A 13,543-nucleotide genomic window follows, 5' to 3' on the forward strand; every position below is an offset into this window, starting at 1 on the left:
GAGGGGGCACACGGGCAGCCCAGGGCTCCAACCACTTGGAAACTGCTTGGAGGCAACTCCTGGGAGGTGGGTGTTCTCATAAGGGACCAAGTGTGTGGCAGGAAGATGGCAGGGTGTGGGGCTGCAGAGGCCCCCCAGAGGGCTCACTCTGTCTGTGAAAACCCCAAGCTGGAGCAATCAGGGAGGCTCGAGGAAGGGTCCTCAACCCACTGCCAGATTTGTGAGCCAAAAACAGGGTGGTGGGGGCAACCGAGCCCATCACTCGAGTGGGACATGAGTAGCCACAAGGACAACCTTGCTGCTCACCCACGAGCTGGACAGACACGCCCACAGGATGGCACCTCTGCTAAGCGAGGGAGAGTGTCAGATGAGGGGCTTGGAGGCAAGTTCACACTCTGCTGCCTTCATGAGCTTGTAGAAGGTGCACAGAAGCTAATGCAACCCAACCAACCTATCTCAGATCACACCCTCATGGGTCATTTCTCTCGGGAAGCTGAGGCATGTGCCTGGAAGAGTAGTAACATTTTATGCTGTGTTCTGGGGGAGGCTGGCTGGAAGCTCTGCACTTTCTCTCACTGCTGCTCTTATACAGGGGTTACAGCTTCCCAGCTGTAGCTCAGGAGGGCTTCAGAGGGTTGCTAAGACTTTCAGTGGTGTGATGTTGGCTCCTGCTGCCAGAGCTTTCATCAGCAATCTGGAGGAACAATGCATGAGCTGCCTGCCTAGAGTCAGAGGTGCTGAGATACACATCAAGAAGCCATGCATGCTAGCCTGATTTCTTCCACTGCCAGCTGGGGAGAGGCAAAAATGCCCTCAGTTCTATCTCTCCCACCTCAGCCACAGTCAGAAATGCTAGAGGTCTGTCCCGCATGCACAAGCTTCTGTTTTTCTTTTTTTTTTCCTTGCAGCTAGACAGTTTATAGTTGTAAGTTAGACTTTAATTAGGTTGCAGATGAGCACACAGGTCTATGATTTTTTACATCCAAGGTGCCAGGATTCCATCCCTGCTGCCCCCCGCACACAAAGAAGGGGTTGGCCACTCATGACTGCCTGCAACCACCAGAAGATTTGGAGACCGACCTGCTTAGCTCATTTGAAAATTCGGCCTGGCACGAAGTTTGGAGAGTCAGCTCCTGATTTTGGAGGCCTTATGTTAGAATTCTGGGCCAGTTCCACTGCCCTTGTGTTTGCTCCTTCTTTTTACTATGGCGCTTGTTTTATACGCCATGGCTTGGCTGCAGGACGAGCAAGCAGAACGGCAGCTTTGGGTTTGCTCTAACCAGCTCCCAGGCCCTGAGGATGAGGTGGCAGCTCAAATGAAGGACAATGCTAATAGTTTATGATACCATTCCCAGAGCTGCGCCCCTTTGAAAAGCTGCCGCCTGAGGGGTGGAGGAGGCTGACCTTTCGTGAAGTGCCCTGACAGGGTGCCAGGCAAGGACGTGGTTCGTATAATTGACGAGTTTGGATTTTATGGTCTCTGTGGAAGGCGTGTGCGCCACACCCTTAACCTGCAAGGAGCTGCAGATCCCCAGCGGGGTACCAGGGCAGGGCGCTGGCACGGCTCAGCGTTAAAACCAACCAGACGGTGCCCAGGGTGAGCCTTGATGCAGCGAGGCAGTGGGCACTGACTGGCAGAGGACATGGGAGGAGACAGAGCACCAAAGGCAGAGAAGAAATACATTTTTATTGGGAAAGCTTTCTGCAGAGGTGCCCAATTCTGTCGTACCAATCGCACTGCACAACCCCAGTGAATTGGACCACCTTCACCGGGGCAGGCTCTCTGAATGGCGTCCGGGTACCAGGCCATAAATAGGACTTTCTTCACAGCCACCACCAGCAGCTACAGCCTTACACACCAGAGGGGGCATCAGTCGAAGCCAGCTCGACCCCGCGCTGACCAAAGCAGCGCGCCTGCAGAGGAAGGTGATGCCCGGGGTGTTTACAGCTCCACAACATAAAAAAAAGCTAAATGGAAGGGAAGAAATACAAACTAAACAATGAGCAAGGCTGGTCCTGGTGCTCCACAGCCTCTCGATCGTGCAGGCTCCGCAGCCAGCTCCTTTCTGCCACAGCCACCTGCAGGATGGATGGTGAAGGGGCCCAAGCCTCTTCTTGACCTTGGGCACATGGCTAGCAACAAGAGAAGGCTAGCACAGGCTTTATCCGCCCCTCTAATACACAGAGCAGGAGCCTCGGCCTCTGGCTGCCATTCGCCAACGTGAACGCGACAGACCGGACTAGGAGAGAGGAAGAAGTTAATCCGTTACTGCAGAATACAACACAGGGATTTCTAGGAATCAAGCACTGCTTATGCAACCAATAATACTGCTACAAAAGAACAGGACAAGGGTCCTCCTCAGAGTCTCACGCAGCCACCCCGAACTTGGGGCAGGGCAATGCAATGCTGCCAACCCTTCTGCACCACAGGAGCTCGGTGCTGCCCTTCTCCCCCAAAAGAAACCTGGGACGCAAGCTGCTCCAGCCCCACGTGGAGAAGATGCACAGCAGAAGGCCCAGGGCAGCTTGGCAGAGGGTGTCTGTGACGGGCAAAGAATCCAAGGCCCCAGTGCAGGACAAAGATGGCTCAGAGGCTTGCCAATTCAGTCTTCCGTTTCCACTAACCCTTCTTGCAGATTTGATGAGCTCAGACAGGCTTCCTCTGCACATCTGGTGAAGTACCAGCCTGGCACCTGGGGCTCACAGGTCTCCTTTACTGCACTGTCTGAGGGGGTATTACGGTTGCTTTGGGCTGCTCCAAGGTGGCTTCTCTGCTCTTCTTCCTAGGGGGCTTTTTAATGGGTGTTTTTTTGCTGGGCTGGTCACTCAGGGGTGCGTGCTCCTGGCTGCTGCTGCTGGAGTTTTGCTTCTCTGCCCTTTTGGCCTCATTGACTGTGGCCTCCGACACAGGGCTGATCAGTTTCTGCAGGTTGGGGGAAGTCGGGAGTGCAGGCTTGCTGGATTTCTGGCTGCTGCTGGTGGCCACAGAGCGCTTGGCTTTCTGTGGAGGGGTGGGCTTCTCCCTCTGGGACTGCAATGAGCTCACCCCATTTTGTCGGGCGCTGCCATCACCCCTGTTGAGGCTTTGAGTCTTTTCCTTCAGTTGAGCAGCCAGTAAAGTGGCTGCCTCCAAAGACAAATGGGGGTGGATGGCCTCGGACCATGGCTTGCTGTGACTGGGACTCCGGGGGACCTCCTTGCCTTCCCCTCCTTTCCTGTCTGAATGGTAGGTTCCCATTTTTTTCAGCGCATTTTGGACAGCCCCATTGATGTTCTCCAGCTGTTCTGAACTGGCTTTAGTCTTCTGCTTGGGCTTGGACGGTGACTGGGGCTCTCCAGAGAAGGAGGTTTTGCCTTCCGGCAAGCTCAGCTCTTTCAGGTGTTTCAGCGCCTTCTCTTTACTCCTTGTGTTGCCCTTCTCATCGGCTTTTCCATGGAGCCCGGCCGACGTCTCGCTTGGGCTTCTCTTTCTCTTGGCCAATCCCTGCGTGTGCTCCGCGCCATCGGGCTGCAGGGCCGCTCTCTCAGGGGACCTGCCGGGAGCAGGCAGTGAGTTGGACTGGTTGGAGTTGTACTTCCCATGTATCCAGGACACTTTAGGCTTTGTGGAGGGATCTGGAGGAGGAGGCTTGGTTCTTTCCGGTGAGGGGGATTTTCCATTCACTTCAGGGCTCTTGGTCTCCAATGCGTTTTCATCTTCCTCCTTGGACTGCTTGGAGAGGCGAGCTATTTTGGCATACAGAGCAGCACTAGTGGAGCCGGAGCCACAGGATGACCTTTCGCTGTCAGAGGATTTGAGCAGGGGAGTCTCACTGCTGTCTGCTTGGAAGGCCTTGACAGAGCCGGTCTCCTTCAAGAAGGTATACTCTCCTGCCTCCTCCGCACTGATGGAGGGTGCCAGCTTCTCCACTGGGCTGCAGGCGGGGCCTCGCTCTTTGCTTTCAGCCAGGCTCTCTGCAAAAGAGAAAGCAGAGATACCTTACACTTTGGCGTGGTGTACAGGAGACAGGATGGGGCACAAGGGCCCCACAGCGAAGGGATGGGAGGAAAAGGCTGGGACACAAGCTATACCCAGGTAGTGCTTTATAGCACACCCATGGCCCCTCTCTCCCTGATAGTCACTCCTGTACTGACCTTATATTCCTTGTCCTAGTTCTGTTATACCTCTCCCCCCATATTCACTAATCCACAGGTCTTACACCCACCTCGCCTCCCTGGGCCTGCCATATTGTCCCCAGACTGGACACACCCCCTCAGAGCAGAGCAGCCTTGTTCGTATGTTGGGGTGGGTGAGACAACATAGGGCAATGGAGTAGCCAGTACACAGCTCAAAACCCCTCAGGACGACAACAAGGCCACAGGCTGGATTCTGACAACCTACAACTGAGGGCCAAGAAAATTATACTTCTGGGCCAAGAGCCTGCTGAGTGCCATGAGGTAAAGTGGTTGACCCTGCTAAGGTCTGGTGTGGCATCCAGGAGTCCTGGGCCTGCCGTCCCAGAAGGAGGGTCCACAGGGACCGTGTCCATTCTGAGCAGAGACCTTTGTTCTTTAGGGTGCCAAAATACCCTTTGGTTTTATTTCAGAGCTGCTTTGGTGTTGCAGGTGGGTTGGTTTGGTTGCTTTATTTGAACGAGAAAGAGTCGTCCCATTTTCTTGGGAGAACCATATCAAACAGTGAACACACTCTGGAGAGCTTCAAGAGCAGAGGAACCTCAGCGTGAGCCTGGGCAGCATGTCTCTAAGATATCCTCTAGATGGAGGAGGAGAGTGGAAGTGCGCGAAGGCTGGGCAGCTCCTCTGCTGAGCTCCCATCTTTGTGCAGGGCTGCTCTGCAGCAGACGGATGGGCCAGTGCCAGTCCTAAGCTGCACTGGTGGACATTCTGTATCACTCCCCGCGTTGTGAAGGCAGGTGACCCCCTCTCACAGGGGAATAACACAGAGCTGGAGAGCCTGGATTGATTAGCAATGGCAGCGGGGATCATCCTATCCAGCAGCACCATCCAGCTCCTGGTTATACCCACCCTGCCCAACGTCCACTCACCCTCATGGGGTACACAGTACACTGGTCCCTCATCGGTGGTGTCAAAGGAGGAGAAGGAGCCCTGTGAGGACCAGGAGGGAGACGGCTGCTCCACTACCGATGGTGGCTCAATGAAACTGCAGTTCATAGTGTTCTCCATGTCATGGTGAGCCACTGCAATGGGAGAGAGTGGAGAGTTTAGACCAGTACTCTCAGATCACCTCCCCATGTGAGTTCAAATCTTCCTTGTACAGTCTCAGAGGAGAGAGAGAGAGAGAGAGAGAGACGCCTGTTTCTGGAGGGCCAAAGCAGTGTTTAGAGAGCACCATTTTCTCCCAGCCAGAGCCCTCCATTAGGGGCTACATGCCAGGGAGATGGGCTGAAACAATAATTCCAAATAAAATAGCAAAACATCCAGATGATCCCGGTGACCTCTCAAACAGAAATTCATACCTCTCCCATCTCTTACAATGTTTGGGGTAACAGAGAGAAAGCTGTGCTAGTCTATATACTATCAAAACAAAAAAGCAGTAAAGTAGCACTTTAAGGACTAACAACATGATTTATTAAAAAGCTCCCCTAATAAATTATTTTGTTAGTCTTTAAAGTGCTACTTTACTGCTTTTTTGTTGTGAATGTTCAGTGTGTGTCACTAAAATAACTGGTGGAGGGAGACCCCGCTGACATGAATGAAATAATTACCAGAACTTTCAATAAATCTTTGACAAAATCTCTCATATGAAGGTTTTAAGGAAATTAAATTATTATGAGATAAGACGTATGTGACAGACCCTCCGCCCAGGCTTTATGGAAAATGGGTTATGAATATAACTGCATAACTCAGGCATCCTTTGGACAAAATGTGTCTTGTGACCTATCCTTTTTAATGTTATAACCTGCTGGATGGGTAAATCCTATTTTTAGGCGTGTGCCATGTTTCATAGTTAAAGTTATAAGTATTGTCTACGTATCTGTGTTCCAAATGTTTATTTTTGTGGAAACCTCAATAGCTACGTAAGTATGGCTACCCTGTTGCGAGAGTATGGCTTGTGAGGAGATAGTAGTAACTAGCTTTATTGTTTTATAAACAGACTTCACCGGATGTCAATCCAAATCTGAGGAATTTGGTTGTAAATATGCAATCCAGCAGACAGGCAATAGTTGTTTGCCTAAAAAGGACTGGGACAGGTGGCCTGCTCATGGGACAGGTGGGCTCCATTGTGGAGAAGACTTTTATATAAAGTGAGCAATGGGATTCCTGCCATAGGAGAAACGTATAAAGAGGCCTTTGGGGGTCCGCCATCTTTTTTCTTCAGCCTGCCTTGGAAATTGCCTGACACAGCCTAAGAAAGCCAGAGAACAGTACAGGAGACTGGGGTCAGAAGATGAACATTTCTGACCTGAAGCTTTCACCTGATATAAAGGCACCTGTTTAGGGTAAGAACTCTCAAGAACAGAATTAGCTATGCATTTTCTTTTTTAGTTGATTTGGTAAATCACTTGGATCTTGTTCCTGTCTATAACCACTTAAATCCTACTGTTTTGCTTCATAAAAACTCTCTTGTTTCTAATCAAGCCCAGTGTAAATGGCTATTACCTGGGGAGGGCTACCACTGTGCATATCTCCCTTTCATTGATGAAGGGAGCTTACCCAATGAGCCCTCCCTGTGCAAATCTTCTGCACAGAGAGAGACAGATTTATCGTGGGGGGCGGCCGATTTCTTAGGTCTTGTGCCCTAGACCTTCACCCATCCACAGCTGTGGTTAAACAGTGTCTACGCTGCTCTGCGGGGGGGGCAGTAACTCCAACTCTGTGTGTTGGCTGGGGGAGACCAGAGGATGTGGCTCAGCAGGACAGGTTGGTGAAGAGTCTCATAGAGCAAGAAAGGGGTCTTCTGTGACCGCATCCCAGCCCAAGGTGAAATGCTGTCATGGATCAGAACTTAGTCTGAAGACTGAGCGCAAAGTGTAGGAATAACCAGCCACTTTTCAACCTGCCACCCCACTGTTACTTAATAGAGTTATGAATGAGCTGGAAGAGGGAGGGGCAGCTTTGTGGTGGTAGAATTTGCACACTACACACAACTATTTAGGTTAGTCCTGAGAGAACAATTGTGGATATTAATGCTGTTAACTAATTTGTATATTGAATGCTCTCTCTCTCCATAGCTCAGTTAAGCCACATATACAAGAAAATGAAACAGCTGTGCAAAATGTCCTTTAAGCTACACTGGACGTCATTGGGTTGGAGCTAGCAGGAGACCCAGTGTTAATGACTTACTGGAGTGTGAACAATAGCTAGAGCTGTTCAAAGAGAGAAACAAGTATGTGAAAATTTCAAAATGTTGAAGATGTTTCCTTTTTACATAATTCAAACAGAAAAACATTTATTTGACTGTTTCACCAAAGCTGTATTGATATGCTTGGTCCATTTAGGGATATTGGGCAAATTAAAGAAAAAAAAAAAAAAGGGTGCTTGGTCCTGCCAAGAGGGCAGGAGACTGGACTCGATGATCTGCCCAGGTCTTTTCCAGTTCTATAAGATGGGTGCGTAGTAACAAACCTCTGGAGAAATAATTGAGAACACTCATACACCTCTCTGGGTCTTTGATGCACAGATTCCAAGGCAAGATGGGATGAATGTGCTCATCGAGTCTGACCTATTGTATAGCACAAGCCAGAGAATTCCTCTAAAGTAATTCCCAGAGCAAAGCTTTCTGATGGGGGGGAAAATCCAATTGTGATTTAAGCCTTGATTGTGCTGGAGAATTCATCACAGCCCTTTGGTACATTGTTCCAATATCCAACTACACTCACGGTTAAAAACCTGTGCCGCCTTCTCAGTCTGAATTTATTCAGCTTCAGCTTCCAGTAATTGGATTGTGCTAGACCTTTCTCTGCTAGACTGAAGAGCCTATCGCTAAATATTTGTTCCTCATGTAGGTACTTGTAGAGGATGCTCAAGCTGGCCCATAACCTTCTCTTAGTGAAGCCAAACAGACTGAGTGTTCTGAGTCTATCACTCTGTGGCAGGTTTGCTAATCCTTTTATCAATCATCCTCATGGCTCTTCTTTCAGCTCTGTCCAAGACAACCTCCTTCTATATTGCGGGCACCAAAACTGGACGCAGCAGTGCTAAATAAAGGGATGAAATAGCCTCCAGAAAAGGCCCTGGGCACTGTTGTGGAGACCTCTGCTCCATGTGCAGGAATCATCAAGAAAACAAACAAAATGTTTGAGTACCTAAGGGCTGGCGTGGAGAATAAAAGAGAACATTTCGGCATCCCGGAAGAGAGTCGGTGGGTGGATTTCACATGGGAGACTGAGCTCAGTTCTAGTTCTAGCAGAGGAGTGGGGAATGTTTTTTGGATTGGGGGCGATGAACTGACCCACAGAAAAAAATCAGTCAGGGGCCACACAAAAAACAAAACCAAAAAACCAAACCCCAAACCCTCGTGATGTGTCCCCCAATTGAGACAACTCATTCTTCCCATGCTCCAGCCCCATGGGCAGGGGGTGGGGTCCCAAGGTTCAGGGCCAGATTAACTCTTCTGGGGACCCCCGAGCTCATCGATTTTATGACTCCCCAGGAGTGGGGCCAGAATGAGGGGTTCAGTGTGTGGGAAGGGGCTGCTGGGGATTGGGAGGCGGATACTGGGTCTGGGTGAGAGGGAAGTGGCAGGATCAGGCTGAGAGTGCGGGGTCTGGACCAATGTTTTCCATCCAGCTGTGGAATAAATCTGGTTATGCACACTGAGGCAGGTGTAGATGTGCACAACCAGTAAAAAAAACATGGGTCGTGTCTACGCTAGCCCAAATCTTCAAAATGGCCATGCAAATGCCGATAGGAATAAGGGGCGTTTGAAGTTCCCAGGGTCCTTTTGAAAAGGACCCCTGTCTGGACGAGCTGCACGGCAGTGAAAAGCGGCAATTTCGAAGCGCTTCGGTCGGCGGCATGCTAATGAGGCGCTGAATGTGCCTTTCAGCACCTCATTAGTAATCTTTGAAATGGCCATTTGGATGGCCCGTTTCGCAGATTTGGGCTAGTGTAGACGTAGCCAAGCTGCCAGCTGGGCACTCGGTTAATCAGCTGGGCAGCACTTGAATTTCTCCTGGCTGGTCATCCAAGCGCTCAGTTTACAGGGAACACTGGTCTGGGCACAAGATAGGGTGCAGGAGTGGGCTGGGAGTGGTGGGTCTGGGCAGGGGTCGGGGGGCAGGAGTGGGCTGGGAGAGGCGAGCTGGTGCAGGAGGGAGGTGTATGAGGAGGCTGCACAACTCCCCAAGGTCACAGGTGTTCTCCCAGCCCATGGGGAGGGGGAGCCGCAGGACGTGGAGCTGCTTCTTCCCCATGCCAGACAGATCCCACAGGCCAGACCCAGCCACAGCTTGCCTAGATCGGGACCGCAAAGCTCAGGGCTCCCCCCCTGACTCCCCCATGCAGCAGGATCATGGGACTGGAATGTGAGTGTGGGCCCCCTGATGTAGGGGGGGAAGTGCCAAGCACCAAGCCTTGCGGGCTGGATCCAAGCAAGCTACTGGCCAGATCCAGCCTGTGGGCTGTAGGTTCACCACCCCTATTCTAGCAGCTCTAAAAGGGTATTGCACGCACAGAAGAGGGTCACAGACCAGAATGATCAGAAGCAGGAGAAAGTTCCACATAAGGTGACATTAAAATGATGGGCATTGTTTGGTAAGGAGATGAATAAGATGAGATGTGATGAAGATATAGCAAATAAGAAAGGAGAGGGTCGGTAAGGAACGTCTGGCCAACCTGCTTCATGAGAAAAGAAAAGGGGAAACTAAAATGCTAACATTGTGAACAGGTGAAGGACAATACTTTTTTCACACAGATGCCCTGTGTAACACATTCGTACAAGGTATCACTGAGGCCAAGAGGTTAACAGGATCCAGGAAAGTGGATTTTTGGATGGAGAACTAGAACATCCAGAATGACAATAGACAACACGAAGTCCTGTGGCATCTTACAGACTAACAGAAATTTTGGAGCATAAGCTTTCGTGGGCAAAGACCTGCTTCGTCAGATGCACGACGAAGTGGGTCTTTGCCCAGGAAAACTTATGCTCCAAAATTCCTGTTAGTCTGTAAGATGCTACAGGACTTCGTGTTGTTTTCGAAGATACCGACTAAAATGACAATAGAGAGAACAAAAAACAAAGCAACACAAGGCCCAAGAGCTGTGGAGGAAATACAAATTTGCCAGTTTCCAGGAATTAACTATCCCTAACTGCTGAGGGTCGGGAGGGAACTCCCCCTGGGGACAGTGTAGCCCATAATTGGCAGTGACAGGGGCTCTTGCCCCTTCCTCTGAAGCAGCAGAAAAGTGCAGGAGAGCAAAGCTCTCACCTCTGCAATGAACAGGGAATGACTGTAGAAATTGGCCCACCCGAGTGCAACGTGTGAGTAGCCAGCTCATTGACAGACAGTGCATTGCAGAGACATGCTGGGCCCCACTTGCTCAGTGAGCTGGCAGGTTATGCAGTGCTAGCTGCAGCACAGGCAACGGCTGCGGAGAACAAACCCCAAAGGAACAGCATTTCCTGTCACTGTTTAGCTTTCACATCTGGCTCTTGGTGACTTGGCTGGGAGAAAGCTGGCCACTTCCTATGAGCTTGTTCCACACGACTGGAGGTTCAGTCACTAAACATAGGCTGAATTTCTACTTAGCCTCAAAGAAAACAGCAGCACTGCAGCTTCCCCGCTTGCCTGATGCTGAGCTCTGGTGTCTCCTGACGTAGTTCTCAGGACATGCTGGAGGTTCTATGCATGTTGCAAACATGGGGCAGGGGACAATAGCACCCAGCAAAACTTCCAGGCTCAGACACGAACTCAGCCAGAGCGCCTTGCATCTGTCAGCTCAGAGTGTGAAAGGATCAGCCTGGGAAAGGATGCTGATGAGACCAGTCAGGTCCTGGGGATACATAGGGGTGTCCCTACATAACCACTGGACCAGTGTAAGGCTAGGGAGTGACACAGCACTGAGGTTTATGAAAGAACCCAGGATACTATGAGTAGATTTCAGTATCAGGGGTAAAGAGGGGGTTACTCATCTTCAAGATGATTGTCCTCCTAGGTGCTCCACCTACTTATTATGGTACTTTGTGCCCTGGTGAGAGGTTTACAGTAGCCACTCCCTTGGCAGGCTCTGGGCATGCGGCAGCTGGTACGTGCCGAACGCAATAGCTACCGGGCACGTGCAGCTTACCATCTCCTCCATTCCTTCTCTGCCCAGACGAAATAAACAGAACCAAGGAAGACGGAAGGGTGAGTGATTGAGCACCCAGGGGGACAACCACCTTGAAGAACCTCAGTTCCTGCACAAGGTGAGTAACCCTCTTTTCTTCTTTGAGGAATGTTCCCGTGGGTGCTCCACCTAGGTGACTATGGAACAGTTTCTGCTGACATGGGAGGTAGCTTTGGTTGTTGTTATAAAAGGCTTAACAGTACTGTGTGGCCAAATTACATGTCCATAGCAGAGTATTCTTCTACACCGTAATGCTGTGTGGAGGTGTGCAGAGAAGCCCATGTGGCAGCCCTACAGATGTCAATGATAGGCATATGATGCAGAAAGGCTGTTGACGCTGCCATTGCTCTACTGGAATGGGTATGTGTGCAAGGATGAGGTTGCTTAGTATTATGGTATGATAAGAGGACACAGCCAGATATCTGTTTTGAAAGTCTCTGTTTGGAGATTAGTGATCCTCTGGAAGATTTGGTAGATAAAGAGTCTGTTGGTCTTTCTGAAGGATTGTGTTCTTTGTAAGTCCAAGGCGAGAACCCTGCAGACATTCAGAGAATGCATGTGTCCGCCTGGGTCTGATGTATGAGGCTTCAGGAAGAAGACAAGGAAGCACAACAGCTCATTGCAGTGAAACTGTGAAGGCATTTTTGGCTCAGAACTTAAGGTTTGGTAAGAACAAAGAACCACCTTGTGCTTATGGAATACTGTATAGGCAGGGTCTGACATCCAGACTCCTCATTCTCTGACTTTATGAGCTGAGGTGATTGTGACCAAAAATGCAGTTTGAAAAGTGTAGCAAAGAGGAGATTGCCACTGGCTCAGATGACCTTCCCATGAGGGCTGTTAAGACCAAATTTAGGTCCCAGGCAGGGACAGGGTCCTTGATGGGTGGGTATGTATTCTGCAAACCTATAAGGAATTTTTTGATAAAGGAATGAGCAAATACGGAGAAGCGCTACACTGGAGGATGTAGAGGTGAGATAGCTGCCAGGTGTATTTTTAGGGAGCTGAGCAAAAGTCCCAGTTTCTTTAGATGAAGAAGGCACCAGAGGACACGAGGGATGAAGGACGAGGTGGATGACAGTTGTAAGGTTGTGCATCATGTGGCAAATCAATGCCATTTTTGATTATACACTTTTCTTGTAGATTGCCTGCAGGAGCTGAGTATCTGTTATATCTCTGCTGAATTATGTCCACTCTATTGGTGCGAGCCATCTATGAGCCACGTTCTGGGATATAAATTGTCTATGCTGGGTATTTTTGGGTTGGAGGTTGGGATGTGGAGGAGAGTGGAAACTGGAAGGAATCTCCATGGAGGAGCTATCTTCATTTGCAGTAGGTATGAGTACCAGGGTTGCTGGGCCAGTTCAAGGTTATTAGAATAACCCTTGCTTCATCCTGCTTTATTTTGATGAGCGTGCAAAGAGTAAGAGAGAGAGGTAGAAATCCATAACTTGCAGGAGGAGTCCATGGAATGGAGAAGGCATCCTTAAGGGAATGAGGACCCAATCCCACTCTTCAGCAATAAAGAGGGTATTTGATGTCATTGCTGGACATGAATGATTCCATGATGGGATATCCACATCTTTCGAATACAGGTTTCAGGAAGCTGGGGTTGATCTCCCATTCATAGATATTGAAGCATCTGCTGAGATCACCTGCAAGGGTACTGATAACTGACAACGAGAATTACATTGTGTGGAATGCACCATTCCCAGAGTCCAACTGCCTCCCTGCAGAGCGTAAAGGATCGGGCTCCTCCTTGCTTGTTTATAAAACTGTGTAGTAATGTTGTCGGTTAATACTTGTACAGCTCTGTTTACTATCAGATGTTAAAATCGATGGCATGCCCTGTGGACTGCTCTGAACTCGGGGAGATTTACATGAAACATGGATTCCTCGAGAGACCATAGGCCTTGGGCAGTGTGCCCTGCAAGGTAAGCACCCCACCTTACAAGAGATGCATCCATTGTGATCGTTCCCTTTGGAATATGTTTTTGGAAAGGTACACCTCTGAGTAGGTTGTGTGGTGTTGTCCACCAGGAAAGATGATGTTTGACAGTGAGGGAAACATACAGCATCTTGGTGATTTTGTGAACATGTGGTCTGTACACAATGTGTAGCCACATCTGGACTGATCTCATATGGAGACATACCTGTGGGACCACAAATGTTGCCACTGGCATGTGTCCCAATAGCAGCTGGCATGTCTTTGCTGTGGTCTGTGGGGTGTTCTGTATCTCTGTTACAAGATCAA

The 13,543-nt window shown here is 49.8% G+C and overlaps 1 protein-coding gene across 6 annotated transcripts in view; it reads right to left on the reverse strand.

Moving 5' to 3' along the window:
• Positions 1–1,647: 1,647 nt before the first annotated feature.
• The window catches only part of SCARF2 (scavenger receptor class F member 2), an 83,275-nt gene continuing 71,379 nt past the window's right edge, over positions 1,648–13,543 (reverse strand). For 5 of the 6 annotated variants that reach the window (XM_075012416.1, XM_075012412.1, XM_075012415.1 and 2 more), the window contains 2 exons: positions 5,046–5,198; positions 1,648–3,954 (listed from right to left, as the gene is read on the reverse strand). In XM_075012416.1, coding sequence (XP_074868517.1) covers positions 2,714–3,954; positions 5,046–5,198 — 1,394 coding nt within the window. In that variant the 3' untranslated portion in view covers positions 1,648–2,713. The remainder of the gene's footprint in view (positions 3,955–5,045; positions 5,199–13,543) is intronic. The other variant, XM_075012413.1, reaches the window with a different exon arrangement.

The sequence above is a fragment of the Carettochelys insculpta genome, chromosome 18, assembly GCF_033958435.1.
Source record: "Carettochelys insculpta isolate YL-2023 chromosome 18, ASM3395843v1, whole genome shotgun sequence".
In the NCBI taxonomy this organism is placed as follows: Eukaryota; Metazoa; Chordata; order Testudines; family Carettochelyidae; genus Carettochelys; species Carettochelys insculpta.